Genomic DNA, 20249 nt, shown 5'->3' with positions numbered 1-20249 from the left:
TTTTTTTCCAGTGTGTTTTTGGCACCTTTGTCAAATATTAAATTGCTGACATTATCTGTACTCATGTTTGGGTCTTCAATTTTTTTCCATTGGTCTATATGTTTGTTTTGGCCAGCACCATAAGTCCTTTTATTATTATGGTTCTGTAGTATATTTTGGGATCTGAAATGGCAATTTCTCCAGCATTGTTTGTTTTGCTAAGGATTGTTCTGATTATATGGGGTCTTTTGTGGTTTCATATTAATTTCAAAGATAGCTTTTTCTATTTCTGTTACAAATAATATGGGGATTTTGATTGGGATTGCATAGAATCTGTAAATGGCTTTTGGTAAAATGGTTATTTTTCCCAATACTAATCTACCTATCTATGAATATGGGGTGCTTTCTCATTTTCTAGTGTCATTCTCTATCTTTTTCTTCAGAAATGTAAAGTTTTCATTGGAAAGGAACTTCAGCTCCATGGTTAGGTTTATTCCTAGATAGTTTATTTCTGTTGAGGCTATTGTGAATGGTATTGTGTCTCATGGTCTTCTCTGTATTTTATTGGTATTGTATAGAAAAGGTATTGATTTTTGCAAGCTGATTTTGTGTTCTATCAATCTTGTTGAATTTGTTATCATTTCTTGAAGTTTTCTGGTAGAATTTTGGCATATCTAATCTATACTATTGTATCATCTGAAAAGGGCAATATTATGGCTCCTTTTACTATTTGTATACTTTTAATTTCTTTTTAACTTGCCTTGTTAGAGCAATTTATTTTGGGGGACCAAGGAAAGGGTTTATTTCGCTATCGTATTTTGAATCACAATCGACCAAGGAAAGTCAAGGCAGGAATTCAAACCAGGTGAGCAACTGGAGGCAGGAACCGATGCAGAATCCATGGAAGAGTTCTCTTTATTGGCTTGCTTAGCCTTAATTTTTCAATTAATTTTAAAATTTTTGAGATAATAGTTACAACATTTCTCCATTCCTTTCATCCCTCCAAATCTTTCCATATATCCCCCAATTGCTCCCTTTTAAATTCATGACTTTTAATGCATATATGAATTATATTAATATATATATATATATATATATATATGAATATATATTCATAAGTGCAACCTGCTTAGTTTATATAATGTTACGTGCATGTCTATTGTCAGGGATGACCATTGGTTCAACTTAGTGTGCTCTTTTCCTGGAGAAGACTAATTCTCTTGTTCCTTAATTACCAGTAGTTCTTTGTCTAGGACTGAGGAATTATGGACTTTCCCCCAGGACTATTTCTTAAAAGATTATCTTTCCTCAATGCAAATGCTTCCCTTTTTCTTTCCTCTATTTCTGTTTCTTGTATGAATTCTTTTACTTTTCTCCATTTCCATATTGTGTTCATTGCTATAATTTTGTAGTAAGCCTTGAAATAAGGTATAAACTGTAGAGTCAGTTTGTTAGTATCCACAAAGTAAGTTACTAACATTTTTTATTGGGATAACACTGAATCTCTAGATCCAGCTGTGGAAGCTGTTATCTTAAAAATAATGGCTGTTTGTGTCTGGGAATGTGGGTCATTGTTCTGTTTACTACTCTTATTTGTATTTCATCAGTGTTTTATAACTTATTTATGAAGGTCTTTCATGTATATTTCTAGGTTTGTACCTAAGATTTTTTTTAATTTTTGGATTCTAATCATTTTAATGGTTTTGAATATAATCTTGACCTGAATGTGGTAATACAAACAAGTCTGTACTCCCAGATTCCAGGAAAGAAGTTTGAAGCAGGAAGATCAGAAATTCAAGGGAATATTTGGCTTCATGGAGAATTCTAGGCCAGTTTGTGGTACATGAAATCCCTTTTAAAACAAAACAAAACAAAAGCAACAACAAAAACAACCAAAAAAAGTCATCCTTCAAAAGAGACAATGTTTTTATGTTGTCTCTAGATCAGCACCATCCATATTTATTGGGACATTATTCATGGCCCCAACCCAGACCTAGTTGGTACCCAAATCTGGAACTAGTGATTGAACAATTTTTATTTTAAGTATTGGTCCGTGTTAAAGTAAGAACTTTTTATAGGATGGCACAATGGTTTTTTTTTGTCCCCATCTTTACTGAGATGACTTGTTATCGGCATCCTAGTTTTGTTAAACAGAAGTTCCATTTAAAAGTTTTTCTCATCCCACTCTAAGAAGATAGTGGTCCTAGCTTTTCAGAGTAGTACTACTATTTTCTCGGCTCCTAGACAAGTGTGGTTGAAGATAGGCTTTGATGGTAGGAGATTTAGTATTTGATTCTGACTCAGCCCCTAGCTCACTTTTTGACTTTGTACTAATCAGTTATTGTCTCGTAAAGTAAGGAAAATAATCGCCAGTCCTGTTATTATGAAGCACCCTAAATGACATGATGGTACAAGAATGTTTTATAAAGGCAAAACACATTTATTATATAAAAAATTGTTTTTAGTAGTCTCTGGTTGCTCATGAGAAATAGCAGGAATTTTCCGAGTTCATGAAATTTGCTTCTAAAGATAATAAGGGGAGAAAGGCATGAGTGCCTTCATTTAAGCCTCATAGATGGCCTACTCGCTCAGACCAAGTTCATTGGGTATTCTCTTCTGTCAGAGCTTCCCTGACCCTCTCTTCATGTTGTTCTTAGAGGCATTTACCTCTAGCTTATTCAGCTGCTACCAGGAAGAAACCTCAGCTGCCTTTCTCCACTGTACTTCGTCTCTTTTATTTACTTGAGAGCAAAGCTCTCCATTACTGGGACAGAAATCATCTTCTGAGATGTCGTTTTCCTTCTCCTTCTTCCTGGTTCTTTGTCACACATTTATGTTGAACAGTTTGTCATTCTTTCTAAAATTAGAATCCCAAGTGGATTTATGATGACAAGCAATAAGGAAGTTCAGGGTCTGGGACCATGGCCATGGTCCTGGCCTGGTCATCTCCATAAACGAATGTAGATTGTGGCAGGAACTGTGGGGAGAGAAAAGGTGGAGTATCCCAGCTGTGATGGTCTTCAGAGTCGTGTCTCGGGAGTGGTGTTTAAGCGTCTGGGTTGCAGACTTCCTGTATTTGAGGAGACCTGTCTGTCTGCTTTTCTAACTGAGAAGGGAGTTTTGTTCGTGATGTGCAAAGTCTCTGTTTGAGGAATGACAGAAATAACATTTAGAGGCCCACACCATTATAAACAGTATATTCCTGAAGCCAGTTTGATAGCTTGTTTATTACCAACGGTTCCAGAGCAATCCTGTGGTATTAGAGTGGAGACCATCTCTATTTAGCGCGACATTGTTAAGCTTTAATTTTGTCTTTATTCTGTAGGAAGCTGATTCTCTAAACTCTTACTGAGTAAAGGCTGGGGTGTCTCATGGTTAGGTTCCCATCAAGATACAGGGTTGTTGTTGGCATTTTTCACAGAGAACTCACAAAAATGAATGCAGTGGTCAGAAAGGTGATTAAACACAAAGATTTCTTTTTTTAAACTAATTTATTTATTTATTTTTATTTTATGTGTGTTGGTGTGAAGATGTCAGATACCTTGGAACAAGATTCTCAGAAAGTTTTGAACTGGCATGTGGGTGCTAGGAACTGAATCTGGGTCCTCTGGAAGAGCAGTCAGTGTTCTTAACCACTGAGCCATCTCTCCAGCCTGACGAAGCTTTCTTAAAAGGGATTCTTTCGGTGGTTGCTGAATGTCTAAGAAATTTAAGGTTAAACAATACAAGAAGAAAAGGAACGAGGGTTCAGCATGTTTTGTCCCCATATCTCCAGCTTTGTTCTAGCAGAAAATAGTATTCTAACAACTGGGTAGCAAGGTTCACGGTATCAGTTTGTGTTCGGTGAGACTGAGCAACATCACCAGTTCAGTTAAGGGAAGGCTCTAGAGTGCATCATTCAGTGAAGCATCTGCAGATAAATAATTTGCTTGGACATCTGTTAAGAGTTGCATGTACACTTGCTTGTTCAGGACAGTCTTCCTGTGAACATGAAAAACTAGAAACTGTGCCATCCTGGGGCCATCTGAATATGAAAGCCCAGTTGGGCATCCATACAAACAATTGCTGTGTGACACTCTTTACAAGTGGCATGTTTACTTCCTGTTCAAAGTCAAACTTCCTCCATGTTTCAGACCGTCACATTTTACATGTTATTTATGTGACATTGGTGCCGGTTTTTAAAAAATCATCTATTGTTTCCTAACAGCCTATTCTAAAACCTAATGGCTTACAGTAAAATGATTTAATTATTGGCAGTTGGTTTGTGGATCAGGTTTTAGGTAGAGAGCATTGAATATTTCTTCTTCTCCATGTAGTAATACTTGCTGAACACAGGGCTTGTTATAGTGCTTCTAAGTGGTGCTCCTGACAGGCTGGAGAGGCTGGGTTCGGCTGGTAAGAGATATTGACCAGAAGAATGTCTGCATTGGGTCTCTCTGGCTTTCAGTCTCAGGGCTATTCCACTTCTTTTTGTCTTCCATGAGGAGTGTGCAGACTCAGATCTTCAAGAGAACTGAGCAGTCTCTGATGGAAAATTATGACTTAAACTTAGTGTCTCCCTTAGTGCTACCTCCAGTTGATTGGTTCAAAACAATAACAAGCCCCCTCACATTCAACGTGGGGAGCTCAGGTCTCAGTTTTCAGTGGTAGGCATGTTTTCAAAAGTAAAGTCATGTTTTAAGATTGCTGAAGTTAAAAAAAAGAAAGAATGCCTCCTTGAATTTAATTTGTCTCTAGGTGAGTAAACAAAACCTGTAGTCTTCATGATCCACACTCCAGCAAAGTATAGAATGTGTTGAATAGGAGAATTCTTTGAGTAGTTTTCACTGAATGAAAAATCAGTTTAAGTCTTGGCATGAATGAAAGCCCTCTGTAGACTCTGTAGAATAACCTTCATGGAGGGAGGAATCGTGCAGGATGAATATAAGGACTTTCTTCTTTTGGTTGATGAATACAGTTAGCTATTGGGTATTAAGTGCCATTCCGAGAGGTGTTTGTGTGAGTAAGATCAGATACGGTCTGGAAAGAGGTTTCCTAGGTCTGGTAATTCGGAATCACAGAGGTTCTGGGGGACCAAGTAGGTAAGAGATCTGTGCTTTTCTTTTTTAAGAGGCAGCAAAGGTAAAGAATGTTTTTTTAGAGTTTTTAAATTGAAATTTTAATTAAAAAATACATACAGCTGGATGGTGATGGTACATGCCTTTAATCCCAGCACTTGGGAGTCAGAGGCAGACAGATTTCTGAGTTCGGAGCCAGCCTGGTCTATAGGACAGCTAGGGCTGTTACACAGAGAAACCCTGTTTTAACACCCTCATAAAAAATAAAAGAAATACATACATAATTACAAATACATACATAATTTACAAATTAACCTGATTTCCACCCATTCTCCCCTGCCCACAACTACTTCCATGTTCTTCAGACTCCCTTTCAAATTCATGACTTCTTTTTTATTATTACTGTTGCACACATATACACACACACAAATGCATGCACACACACACACACACACACACACACACACACACACCAGTCCTACAGAGAATACTAGAAGCAATACTTGAGAACAAAGTGAGGAATAAGCCAGTGTAGGAGGCTATAGCAAGAAAACAAATGAAGCTATAATTTCAGAAACACAAAATAGAACTAAAAGAACAAAAACAAAAAAGATAGCCATCCATGGATACCATTCACTAATAACTTGAAACAATAAAGGCCTTCCAGAGATGCAGTGATGCTTGAATTTATGTAAATTAATAAATGTAATTTACCATATAAATGGGCTGAAAAACAACATCTACATGATTGTTGTAGTAATAAGAGCGGTGGGCTGCGTCCCCGGCACCCGGCCGCCCCCACGGCTAGCTTTCCCCGAAATAATTACACGGAAACTGTATTCTTTTAAACACCGCTTGGCCCATTTCTATCTAGCCTCTTCTAGGCTAACTCTCGCACCTGGACTAGCCCATTTCTAATAATCTATGTAGCCCACGAGCTGGCTTACCAGGAATGATCTTAACCTGCATCTGCCTGGGGTGGGAGAGTCATGGCGAATCCTTGACTCAGTTTCTTTCTCCCAGCATTCTGTTCTGTTTACTCCGCCTACCTATGTTTTAACCTATGAGGACCAGCCAATCAGTTTCTTTATTACTTAACCAATGAAATCAACAGATTGATATATGACACTCCCACATCACATGATCATCTAATATGATGCAAAAAAGGCCTTTGGCAATTTCTCACACCCCTTCATGATAAAAATTCTGGAGACAATAAGGATACATGGGACATAGTTCAACATAATAACACCAGTTTTTATCAAGCCTCCAGCCAACATCCACTTAAATGGAGAGAAACACTAGACATTTCTTTTAAAATCAGGAACAAGACAAGATTATCCATTCCCTTTACCTATTCAGTATATTAATTGACCTCTTAGCTCAAGCAATAAGACAACTGAAGGAGAACAAGTGATTTGGAATTATGTCTGTGTCTTCAGGTAGATAAATAGGAAGGAAAAAAGTCAAAGTATTTTCATTTGCAGATGATATAATTGTGTATGAAAATGACCCTAAAAACTCCACCAGGAAACTCCTACTGCCGGTAAACACTTTCAGCAAAGTAGCAGGATAAAAAATTAACTCATACAAAACAGTAGCCTTCATATATTCAAGCAATAGGCTGAGAAGGTAATTGAAACAACACCTTTCAAAATAGGCTCAAAAATATCTTGGGGTTACTGTAACCAAGCAAGTGAAAGATTTGGATAATAAAAACTTTAAGACATTGAAGAAAGAAATTGAGGAAGATATCAGAAAATGGAAAGATCTCCTATGCTTTTAGATTGATATGATTAGTATAGTAAAAATTACCATGCTACCAAATGCAGTCTACAAATTCAGTACAATCCCCATCAAAATTCTGACACAATTCATGACAGAAATTGAAGGGACAGTTTTCAGCTTCATATGGAAATACAAGATCCCCAACGTAGCTAAAATAATTGTGAATAATGAATTAACTGCTGAAGATAGCACCATCCCTTACTTCAAATTGTACTATAGAGCTGTAGTAATAAAACAGCATGCTATTGTCATAAAACCTATCATGTTGATGTATGAAATCTACCTGAAGACCCAGACATAATTCCAAACACATACGGACACCTGATCTTTTACAAAGAAACCAGAAATGCACATTGGAAAAAAGACAACATCTTCAACAAATGGTACTGCTCAAACTGGATGTCAACATGTAGAAGAATCCAAATAGATCCATATCTGTCACCCTGCATAAAACTCAAGTCCAGCCGGGCAGTGGTGGCGCAAGCCTTTCATCCCAGCACTCGGGAGGCAGAGGCAGGAGGATCTCTGGGAGTTCGAGGCCAGCCTGGTCTACAGAGCTAGTTCCAGGACAGGCTCCAAAGCTACAGAGAAACCCTGTCTCAAAAAAAAACAAAAAACAAACAAAAAAAAAAAAACAAAAAAAAACACCTCAAAAAAAAACCCCCTCAAGTCCAAGTGAATTAAAGACCTCAAAAAAAAAAAAAAAAAAAAAAAAAAAAAAACAGATACACTGAAGCTGATAGAAGAGAAAGGGGAAAGTAACTGTGAATGCATTGGCACAGGAGACCACTTCCTAAATAAAACACCAATAGCACAGGCACTAAGATTAACAATAAATGGGACCTCATGAAGCTGAAAAGGTTTGATAAGACAAAGGATACTGTCAATAAGACAAAACGGCAGCCTATAGAATGGGAAAAGATCTTCACCAATCCCACATCTGACAGAGGGCTAATCTCCAAAATATATAAAGAACTTAAGAAACTAGACATCAACAAACCAAATAATCCAATTAAAAGTGGCGTATAGATCTAAACAGAGAATTCTCAACAGGAATCTCAAATGGCCAAGAAATGCTTAAATAAATGTACAACATCCAGGAAAATATAAATCAAAATGATTATGATATTCCATCCTACATCTGTCAGAATGGCTAGGATCAAAACTACAAGTGACAGCTCATGCTGACAAGGATGTGGAGCAAGGGGGACACTCTTCCATTTATGATAGGAGTGCAAACTTGTATAGCCACTATGAAAATAAATATGGCAGTTCCTCAGAAAATTGGGAATTGATCTACTTCCAGACCCAGCTATACCATTCTTGCATTTATTCCCAAAGGATGTCCCATCCTACCACAAGGACACTTGCCCAACTATGTTCTTATTCATAATAGCCAGAAATTGGAACCTAGGTGTCTCCCAACCAAAGAATGGAAATAGAAACTGTGGTACATTTACACAATGGAGTATAACTCAGCTGTTAAAATGACCTCATGAAATACGGAGACAAATGGATGGAACTAGAAAAAAAATCATCCCGAGTAAAGAAAATCCTTTTGTGTTCCTTTCTTCAAAGCATTTATTTGTTTTTCATAAAGGAACTAACAAAATTCAATAAAAAGTATGCAAATTCACATTTATTTCAATGCTAGAAACTGATCTCATGGCCCTATAGATGATGAGCATTTCCACTACTCCTGAATTATACCTCTACTCCAATTGCTATGCTTCAGGATGATACATTTTTCATTTTACAGAAAAGTGTTTCATTTTCCCTTTTATTGAAAATAATTTTTTCTCACCTAATATATCCTGATTGTAGTTTCTTCTCCCTCCACTTCTCCAAGTTCCTTCCTACCTCTCCTCCCAATCTGGTTCCATCACCTTTTTAGCTTTCATTAGAAAACAGACAGGCTTCAAAGGAATATTACAAAATACAAAATAATAATATAAAAAAATCTCACACATTGGAATAGGATAAAACAAACAAATAGAAGGAAAAGATCCCACAAGAAGGCAAAAGAAATAGACCCACTTTTTTGTACACTCAGAATTCTCATAAAAATAAGCTAGAAGCCATAATATACATGCAAAGGAATGGTAGGGCAAAAAGAGAGAAAAATATATAAATTAAATAAAAATTAAAATAAAAAATAAGATTAAAAAGTCATGATATGACATTTTTAAGTAAGGAACCTCCTTATAAATAAAATAAAGCCCCTAAAAAAGATGGTCCTGTGTTGGTTTTCTGTTGGCCATTCACTGTAGGCCATGCAGTCTGCCCTTAAGAGTAGTTTTGTTTCCCCAATCGTTTGCTTCCCCAGTGAGACTCCTTTGGAGAAAAGGAAATTTTCCTTTGCAAGTAGTTGTCCATTGGTTGTTGCTTCTGGGTTAGGGATGGAGACATGTATCCACTTCTTTCAGGTCTGGGTTAGGGATGGAGACATGTATCCACTTCTTTCAGGTCTGGGTTAGGGATGGAGACATGTATCCACTTCTTTCAGGTCTGGGTTAGGGATGGAGACATGTATCCACTTCTTTCAGGTCTAGGACACCTCTGGCTTACACCTGTGTAGGCCTTGTGCAAGCTACCCCAGTCTCTGTGAGTTCATATGTGCCTCAATCTTTTTACTTAGAGGGCCGTGTTTCTTTGGTGTCCTCCATCCCTGGATTATACACTCTTTTCACCTTCTCTTCAACAGTGTTCCCTGACCCTGAAGGGAGGGATTATATGGAGGAATCGTGTTTTGGGCTGAGTGTTCTACGGTCTCTCATTCTTTGCATATTGTCTGGGTGTGGGTTTCTGTATTTGATCTCATCTGCTTCAGGAGGAAGTTTCTCTGATAGTGGCTGAGCAAGGCACTGATGTATGAGTATAACAGAATGTCATTAAGATTCATTTTATTGGTACATTCTTTTAGTAGACAGTAGTATTTGGTTTTGCCCTAAGTCTCTGGGCTATTTAGTTTCAGGTTCTTGGTGGCCCAGGCAGAGATGGGTAAGCTTTCCATCCTATGAATTGGACCTTAGGTCAGATATGTTACCAATTGTTTACTCCCCCAAACGTTGTTCTACCATTGGACTAGCATTGCTTATAGGCAGGACAGATGGTAAACCAAAGGGCTTGTAGCTGAATCAGTGTTTGTTTCTCCTATGTAGCACGGAAAGTACCTTCCTCTACCAAAGACACTAGCATGTAGGGGTGAAGGTACTAGGTAGGCACCAACTGAACTTCTCCATATTTAATGAGTTGTGTAGGTGTCTTCAGCAATCGGGCCTTGCCATTAGTTTGTGTAGAGCAACCTATAGTCTTTGCAACAGCCTAGGTTATTTGGGGATTTTCATGGTATCCCTTTGGCCAACAACTCAATTAGATGTAACCCATTCCTGGGACTAAAAGCTTTATTATGTGACAAGAGACATTCTGTTAGAGCTCTGCCTCCCCCATTATTTGGTGATTTCATTTAACTTTCCTTCATATAAATATAGGGTTTTCTATTTTATTAGGCTTCTTCTATACTACCCCTCAACTGTAGCTTAATTTTAGCTGTCTCTCTCCATAATTCCTCTTCTCATCCCCCTTTTTCTTCCCCTTCTTCACTTGACCCTGCCTTTTCAGCTCCCCTACCTATACATAGCCATCTTAACAGCTAATAGCCACATATAAGTATTTTTGCCTTTTTGGTTATAGATTGCCTTAGTCAGGATGATTCTTTCCTAGTTTTATCCATTTGCCTGAGAATTTCATGATTTCATTTTCTTAACAGCTGAATAATAATTCTTCTTAATCTCTTCTTCTGTTGAGGGACATCTAGGTTGTTACCAGTTTCTGGCTATTGTGAATAAAGCAGCAATGAACATGGTTGGGCAAGTGTCTTTATGGTAGGTAGGATGAAGCATCCTTTGGGTAGATGCCTAAGAGTGGTATAGCTGGATCTTGAGGTAGATCTATTCCCATCTTCCTGAGAAACTGCCACATTGATTGCCATAGGTGCTGTACAAGTTTGCATTCTCTGCAGCAATGGATGAATGTTCCCCTTACTCCACATCCATGTACCCCATTTTTATTTGGGTTATTTGTTCCTTGGTATTTAGTTTTTTTTAACTTTTTTTTTATATTTTGTGTATTTGTCCTCTGTGGAATGTGTAGTCAGTAAAAATCTATTCCCGTTCTGTAGGCTGATACTTTTTATGAATGACAGTGTCTTTTGCCTTCTGCTTTTCAATTTCATGAGGTACCATTTATTAATTGTTGATCTTAGTGCCTGTACAAACAGTACCCTGTTCAGAAAGTGTTTTTTTTTAGAATGTTCGTGTGTGTGTGTGTGTGTGTATGTATGTATGTATGTATATTTTGTGTATGTATGTTTTTTTGAGACAAGATTTCTCTGTGTAAATTAGACTGGCCTCAAACTCACTCTGTAGTCCAGATTGGCCTCCAAATTACAGAGATCCTCATGCCTCTGCCTCTGCCTCCCCAGTGCTGAGATTAAAGACGTGCACCACCACCCAGCAGGATGATATATTTTAAAGAAAAACACTAATGGTAAGGAATAACAAGTTTGCATTTGAACCTTGTTAATCTAGATGTTATTTTCTTCTTTTTTTTTTCTTTAGGTACAAAATGCTAGTGACTTGCTGATCAAACCCCTGGAAACTTTTCGGAAGGAACAAATAGGTTTCACAAAGGTATGTTTTTGGTGCTAAATGTATATATGTATAAATGTCTATATAAGGTTATTTCAGATAGTAATTGAGTAGTTGTTTGGGCTGCCATTCATTATTCTGCAATGTTCAAATGAAGATGCTCAGATTTCCCCAAAAGCTAGGAGTTTATCTCTGTGAGTGTTTCCAGAAGAACTTGGAATTTGAATGCTTGGGGGCCCTAATCCATGCGGGTGGGTATCATCTACACATTGAGAGTCTGAGTAGAACAAAGGTATAGAGAAAGGTTGAGTTGACAACTAGGCCACATGACTTGGGACATGGCCCTTTGCTCTCAGTATTACTGGTTCTTACTCCTTCAATCCACAGCAATAACTTTTAAGCTGTTGAACCTTCTTACTATCCTACTGGTATTCCTTACAATTTACATATAGCAGATCATGAAACTTTTTAACCTTCATAATCATTAGATCCAGCACCTTAGGATAAGTTTTTTTCTCTCTCCTTTCTCTCTCTTTCTCACTCTCACGCTTTATCTCTCTAACTAATATAGAAATTAGCAATAGGAAGTGTCTGCTGCTGTAACTAGTAAGAGTTATATACCACTTAACAGTGGGAATACATTCTGAGAAATGCATCGTTAGCTGAGTTTATCATTATGTGAACTTCATAGAGAATACAGAACTAGATGGCATAGATCACTCAATGTAGTTTCTTCATACAATTAGGAAATGCAGTAAGCATGAGGTATTTGACAAAGTATATTGTTTAACAGTAAATGTTTTCTAAGGCTTATCCTCTAAAATAATTATAAAGGTATGGTATAGTAAATATATATCTCAGCAACATATTTTTGTTATCATGCAAAGGTATATGATTAGATGTGCTAATTTCTGGTTATTGATCCCACAGTATACAGTATCACAGACATATCAATGATGCTGGATGCTATGATGTTACTATGACTATAATGTCATGGGAATGGCAGAAAATTTTCTACTCTCCTGTTGTCCTTCCTCTCCCTTCCCTTTCTCCTCTCTTCCTCCAGTTACCCTCCCCCTCTTCTGTAATCTCTTCTGTCCCCTTTGTTTTCTTTACTTTTTTCAGACAAAATGTCAGTGTTGCTTAGGATGGACTCATATCCCTGATCTTTCCTTTTTAGGTCCACGAACGCTGGGCTTGAAGGCTTGTCCCACCACACCCAATTCTATTATCTTTTGGGCCACTGTCATACATGCAGTGTGTTGTTGAAAAATGTCAAATGTCATTATGTCACATAAGAGTAATGTGGTATTATGTAGCATATAACTATATGTACAACTATGAAGGCACCACCAGAACCACACACTTGGTGGGTTGGAACAGTTTTGAGGAACATACCTGGGGAAGTGGAGAGTGCTCTGGAATGACTTCTATCTGGTAAGGATTCAGCAATAAATGAGGAGACTGATTAAGAAAGCTTCCACTGTCATAGATTATACTTGACCAATTATGTAGTGTTATGAGAAATGTGGACATTAAGGTGATAGATATAGATCTATTTGTATACTTCTACGTGGAGACATCCAGTTTGACCAGCATCATTTGTTGAAGATATTTTCTTTTTTCCAGTATGAATTTCTGTTTTTTTTCTTTATTTAAAAAGTGTTCATCATTGTGTGGATTCATGCTTGGGTCTTTGATTCAATCCCGTTGGTCCACTGGTCTGTTTTTATCCCAATACCATGCATGCAGTTTTTATTACTATAGTTCTACAGTACAGCTTGATATCAGGGGTGGCAATAACTCCAGATGTTCTTTTATTGTATAGGATTGTTTTAGATATCCTGGATCTTTTGTTTTCCAATATGAAGTTTAGTATTGTACTTTAAATGTCTGTAAAGAATTGTGTAGAAATTTTAATAGCGATTGAGCTGCAGAGATTTTTAAGTGGACTATGTAAGAAGCAGCTTGTTTTCTTCTGCCCAGTAGTAGTAAAATTTAAGAAGAGAAAAAGTGAAGAAGAACTTAATCATTTATTTATAACTGTTACTGATTCTTTGTGGGTTTTTTACATCATTTATCTTGATTCTGTTTATCTGCCCGTCCCCTCACATCTGCCCTCTGCCCATGTGAACACCCCTTAAAACAAAACAAAAATTAAATTTTAAAAGAAAATCCAAAAAACAAACCAAACAAAAAACAAAACAAGCAAAAGAAGAGTCTTGTGGAAGGGGTAGTGTGGCCCGTTGAGTCACCCAGTGCACCCTGTAGTCCATTCTTCTTTAATTGCAAGTGTTCATGCAATCAGTCGTTGGTCTGGCTCGAGGCCTCTGGCTTCCGGTACACTATAGATGCTAAGCCCTTGCTGGCTCTCCTTTCAGGTATCCTGTTGTTGTCCTGCAGTTTTGGACCTGTAAGTTCGTTCCCTTCACATGCCCCCGAAAGTTCACAGATGGGGTGGATGTTGGGGTGGACTAACTTATAGACCTGGTTCTGGGCTTAGGTGATAGCTGGGTTGGTCAGCCCACCAGTTTTCTATCTTCATCACTACCTAGGTTTCAGCACTGTCCCAGCTAGCTCAGCCAATGCAGCCTGCAGCAAGGAGTGGGACCACTTTCGCTCTCAGGTCCTCAGATGCAGGTTGCCTTAACTCCTACCACCAGGGCTAGCTCTATTGTTTTACCCAGATAAAGTGCAGGACCCTCTTTCCTGATTGCTGTAGGGGACATATGAGAGGGTGGGGGCAGGGGCAGCTCTCCTGCTTTCATGCCTTCAGGGCTGGCTCACCTGCACCCCTGACAACAGGGTCATCTCTAGTGTGCTGTCCAGGCAGGGTTCGGGGCCTGCTGTCCTGCGTACTGCAGCAGGTGAGGGGCATGGCTAGTTCTCTTATTCTAGTGACCCCAGGGCCAGTTCTTTTGTCTGCTGCGGGTAGCAAAGGGAAGAGGGGGGAAGGGCGTCTTTCCCTCACCCATGCCACCACATGTCAGACAAGGGGGAGGGTCCGCTCTGCTGCTCTCATGCCCTCAGGGACGACTGACCTGCCTCTCGATTAACAGGGTCAACTCTAGTGTGCTGCCCTGGTGAGCTACACACCTGTGGTAAGGTTTGGGGTCTTATTTCCTCTGTATGGGGGTCAATTATCCCTGGAGGTGTGGGATCAGCTCTCCTGTTGCCATTTTCAGCGAGGGGCAGGGCCAGCTATCTCAGGCGTAGTGAAGGGCAGGGCTAGCTCAGCTCAGCCCTCAGATTTCCATAAGCATGGTTCTTATTACCCCTTGTGCTAACACAGGTCGTGGACATCATCACGGACTCCAGCTACTGCTGGGCCATGGACTCAGACATGTCCCTGAGCAACAGCTCAGGCCTGGACATCTCCATGCTCCCAGGTAGCACACAGACTACTCAGATCAGTACGTCCTGGGCAGTGGCATGGCCCTTGGACACTGAGATGGTCCTGGGTGGTCATCCACATTACTCTAGGTGTCACAGGAATCACAGACATCACCTGAGACCCTGACTGCCTTAGGACCATGGACCCAGACATGCCCCTCGGCTGCAGCCCTAGACAAGAGGACAGCATGGCCCTGGGTGAGAGCACAGGCTACTCATATCTGCATGGCCCCTGTTGCAGTGTGCCTTTTGGATACCATCATGGACCCAGGTGACAGCACAGACCATAGGCCTGGGTGGTTGTAGCCCAGGTCCTGGACATCACCTTGGACTTGGGTGGCAAGCAGGTCATTTATGTCAACCTGTTCCTTACCACCCTCACCTCTTCAAGTCCTCCTCTCTTCTTAGCTCATGAACTTTTTTTGCACCCCCCTTTTCACACACACACACACACACACACACACACACACACACACTTCTCCACCCTGTACTTGCTCACCATAATAGTCCCCTGATACCTGGTGGACTCCTGGTTGAGTCACGGGTGGCACTTGTTGAGTCCCACTCACCCAGCTGCAAAGCATGGCCCAGAGACGTTGCTTTACGCCTCTGGTGTGCCTGGAACTAGAGACCACGGGCTTGGTATGACGGCAAGTTCTACCATCTGTGTTCTCCATCACTCAGGCCTGAAAAGTGCTGAGCGGCTCCTGGTTAGTTGTCCCTCCCCCAACTAGAGATCTGGGGACAGGGATCTGTCACTCAGGTCTGGAAAGTCTGAATAAGGACTTTGTAGACAAAAATGAACCAGAACTTTTAAATACTTGGTCCAGTGTATTCATGTTGCAAAGAACAAGAAAACAGGTTCTGAAGAGAAGTTGAGAAGATTAGTATGGTTGGGCCTGGAGATGACAGTGGTTAAGAGCTTGGGCATTGCTTTTGTGGAAGAGTGGGGTTAGGTTTACAGCTCCTACATTGAACCCCTCAAAGTTGCCTGTAACTCCAGCTCCAGGTAATAGAACACCCTCATCTGGACTCCATGGAAACCCTCACTAGTATGCATATACCCACATATAGTCATATACTACATACAGTCTACATAATTTAAAAAATAATGAAAGTGAATCTTTAAAAAAGATTCCCATGGCATGAGCTGAGGGCCTAACAAGTTATCTCAGTGCAAGGCTACACAGATGAGATTACGCCAACACTACCACCTGAGACTAAAGGAAACAGAAATTAGAACCTCAAGATCCCATGGAGTTTGCCTTGTTTGATTTTCAACTTGTAATCCATCACTCCTCCCTTCTACATTTCTGTCTTCTAGAATGGGGATGCCTGTCTTATGCCCATACCTGCATTTTTTTTTTTGAGAAGTAGCTTTCTTATTTTGGCATCAAAGGCCCACAGCCGAAGATAATTGTATCTCAATTATCAATCATATCTAGGTTGTATCATAAAGTGAATATGTTAAACTTTGAACTTTGGACACTTGAAATGATGCTGGACTAAGATGCCCTTTGAAGTTGTTGAGATGAAATTACTGTATTTTGCCTGTAAGAGAGGAGTGAGATTGGTGAGGACTGGGGAAGGCAGAATATTGTTTGTGTCTCCCCAATTTTCAATGTAGAAATCCTAAACGCTGTAAACATTTTAGTTTCCTTTCAGATTTCAGTTGTTCCATTTAGCAAATGAGAGGCAGGAAAACAGTAGCCAGCATCCCTGGGCGGAGCCCTTTGCATTCTTTCTGGGACCACAGCATTCCTGAGGGCACCTGGCAGTGAGATGAATGAAACCTATACAAGACAAATATGATGATGAAAGTTATAGAGTTAGTTTCAGTGGCCAGGATTGGGATATGAGCATCCTTTTAGCTTCATATTTTACTCCTTTACAAGATAGGATCTCGTTATGAAGACCAGGCTGGCCTGGGATGTCTTTCTGTTCTTCCTTTTTCAGCCTCCCTAATGTTGGAATTACTGGTGTATACTACCTTTTCCAACTACATCCTTCTATTAAGTTATGCTGTCTAGATCTGTGCTGCCTAGTAGTTTTAAATTGTGTGTATGCATGTATGTGTGTTTGTGTGTGTGTGTGTGTGTGTGTGTGTGTGTATTTTAAGTTAGAGTCTCTCTATGTAGTGTAAGTAGGACTCTAGGCTGGCTTCTTACTCTTGATTCTCCTGCCTTAGACTCTTGAGTGCTGGGCTTGTAGATATGTACAAATGTACACTGTTTGACTTACCCTTATGAGAGCCACTGGATATTTTAAGTTTCCAGTACTCAATGTTGTTAGTCTCATTTTAAATACTTAGTAGTCACAGGTGGCTAGTAGCTATTTCATTGGAAAGCTTATTCATCAACCCTGCTCATCATCGAATGGTCTATTGTACAGTGCTATGCCAGCTAATTTCAGTTTCATTGTCCCTGGATCTCTTCCATTAGTTAATATGTTAGAAAGGGATATGAATACTTTTGAGTTTAATCTTTTTCAGCCTCGTGCACAAAACTATTCTCAACACGTACCCAGCATGTAACCAAAGTATTCTTTCCTTTGTAGGTTAAAATATATCATCTTGACCAAGCATCCAGTCTTAATATTTGGAATAAGAATATACCATACAGTGTTATTATTGGAATCCCATGGCAATCAGTTTGGATAAAGACTATGAAATTAGCAGTGTAGAAATACGAGTGGCGGGCCGCTTCCTGCCACCCGGCTAGCTTTACCTGAAATAATTACATGGAAACTGAATTCTTTTAAACACTGCCTGGCCCATTAGTTTCAGCATCTTATTGGCTAATTCTCTCATCTTGATTAACCCATTTCTATTTTTTTTTGGTTTGGAAATATTAATTTATTTTTTTCTCTATTGTTATTGTTTTTCCCATTTTTTTTATTGAGAAAAAAATTTCTGCCTCCTCCCAGCCTCCCACTCCTCCCCCCTCCCCCCACTCCTCCCCCCTCCCCTCACTCCTCCCCCTCCCCCCACTCCTCTTCCCCTCCCCCACTCCTCTCCCCCTCCCTCTCCAGTCTGAAGAGCAGTCAGGGTTTCCTGCCCTGTGGAAAGTCCAAAGTCCTCCCCACTCCATCCTGGTCTAGGAAGGAGAATATCCAAACTGGCTAGGCTCCCACAAAGCCAGGACATGTAGTAGGATCAAAACCCCGTGCCATTGTCCTTGGCTTCTCAGCAGCCCTCGTTGTCCGCCATATTCAGAGAGTCTGGTTTTATCCCATGCTTTTTCAGTCACAGTCCAGCTGGCCTTGGTGAGCTCCAATAGATCAGCCCCACTGTCTCAGTGGGTGGATGCACCCCTTGTGGTCCTGACTTCTTTGTTCATGTTCTCCTTCCTTCTGCTCCTCATTGAGACTTTGGGAGCTCAGTCCAGTGCTCCAGTGTGGGTCTCTATCTCTATCTCCATCCATCGCCAGATGAAGGTTCTATGGTGATATGCAAAATATTCATCATTATGGCTATAGGATAGGATCATTTCAGGTTCCCTATCCTCAACTGCCCCAGGAACTAACTGGGGACCTCGCCTTGGGCACCTGGAAGCCCCTCTAGGTCCAAGTCTCTTGCCAACCCTAAGATAGCTCCCTTAATTAAGATATGTGCTTCCTTGCTCCCCTATCCAACCTTCCTTTATCCCAATCATCCCGTTGCCCCAAGTTCTCCCCATCCTACCCTTCTCACTTTTCTCTCCCCATCTCCCCCTACCCCCCTCCCACCCCACCCTTAAGATCCCGATTTTTGCCTGGCAATCTCGTCTACTCCCCATACCCAGGAGGATAGCTATATGTTTTTCTTTGGGTTCACCTTCTTATCTAGTTTCTTTAGGATAACAAATTATAGACTCACTGATCTTTATTTATGGCTAGAACCCAATTATGAGTGAGTATATCCCTTGTTCATCTTTTTGGGTCTGGGTTACAAAACACCAATGATAGCCTCTGCTGGAGAGGTTGTGGAGGAAGGGGTACCCTCATCCATTGCTGGTGGGAATGTAAACCTGTGCAACCACTTTGGAAAGCAGTGTGGTGGTTTCTCAGGAAATTCGGGATCAACCTACCCCTGGACCCAGCAATACCACTCTTGGGAATATACCCAAGAGATGCCCGATCATATGACAAGGGCATTTGTTCAACTATGTTCATAGCAGCATTAATTGTAATAGCCAGAACCTGGAAACAACCTAGATGTCCTTCAATGGAAGAATGGATGAAGAAAGTGTGGAATATATACACATTAGAGTACTACTCAGCGGTAAAAAACAATGACTTCTCAAATTTTGCATGCAAATGGATGGAAATAGAAAATAGTATCCTGAGTGAGGTAACCCATTTCTATTAATGAGTGTAGCACCTCGAGGTGGTGGCTTACCAAGAAGGATCTTAACCTGTGTCCATCTTGGAAAGGAGAGCTATAGCGTCTGCTTGACTCAGCTTTCTTTCTCCCAGAATTCTGTTCTGTCTTCCCTGACTACCTAATTTTCTGTCCTATCAAAGGGCCAAGGCAGTTTCTTTATTAACCAATGAAAGTGACACATTGACAGATGACCCTCCTCCATCATAGCAGGGAAGAGATTTATTGTCAGGTCAATTAGAATCCCCAAGGTCATTGAGATATAAAAACTATGAAATGGAATGCTGAGATGATAGCTCAGTAGTATAGTGGTTGCCTAGCACATATGAGGCTCTGTGCTCTCTGCCCACGCCTCACATGAAAAGGCAAAGGAAAATGTGAAGAAAGGGCAAGATAAGTAGTGAATGTGCTCCTACTCCTTGATACCATGACTGAAGCTAATATAAACATGCAAGCATAGTGGGTGGTCTAGATAGCCCAGAGATACTGTGTTCTGCTAGTTTCATCTGGCGTCTAACTAGTATTTTTTTAAAAAAAAATTTAATATTTATTTATTTATTATGTGTATAATATTCTGTCTGTGTGTATGCCTGCAGGCCAGAAGACGGTACCAGACCCCATTTTAGATGGTTGTGACCCACCATGTGGTTGCTGGGAATTGAACTCAGGACCTTTGAAAGAGGAGGCAATGCTCTTAACCTCTGAGCCATCTCTCCAGGCCCTCTGAGCCATCTCTCCAGCCCATGTCTAACTAGTATTAATACTTATTTGGGGGGAAACATAAAATTAAAAGACACAAGAAGCTTGGAAATTACCAATGCGATAGAAAAATAATTGTCATTTGTTAAATTGCATGACAGTTATTATCTGACACTGAAAGGGGTTGAAGTGTTTGGAGACCCACCTCTCAGACTTGCTTTCAGTCCTGCATGAGAGCAGCAATAGGAAAGTCTGGCTATACTGTAGTGGTGGACGGTCTGTCATACAGAAAGGGAAATTTCGTGGTATGTTTTGTATGTACCC

At 40.1% G+C, this 20249-nt stretch overlaps 1 protein-coding gene across 2 annotated transcripts in view; it reads left to right on the top strand.

Moving 5' to 3' along the window:
• Positions 1-20249, top strand: part of LOC121444401 (oligophrenin-1-like) — a 365423-nt gene that overhangs the window by 123135 nt on the left and 222039 nt on the right. For both annotated transcript variants that reach the window (XM_041646215.1, XM_041646216.1), the window contains one exon: positions 11444-11515. In XM_041646215.1, coding sequence (XP_041502149.1) covers positions 11444-11515 — 72 coding nt within the window. The remainder of the gene's footprint in view (positions 1-11443; positions 11516-20249) is intronic.

The sequence above is a fragment of the Microtus oregoni genome, unplaced genomic scaffold (assembly GCF_018167655.1).
Source record: "Microtus oregoni isolate MIOR12 unplaced genomic scaffold, Mior012 000122F_ref0000035, whole genome shotgun sequence".
Lineage (NCBI taxonomy): Eukaryota > Metazoa > Chordata > Mammalia > Rodentia > Cricetidae > Microtus > Microtus oregoni.
Note: the sequence above shows the minus strand (reverse complement) of the source record. Positions and strands in the feature narration are given on the sequence as shown.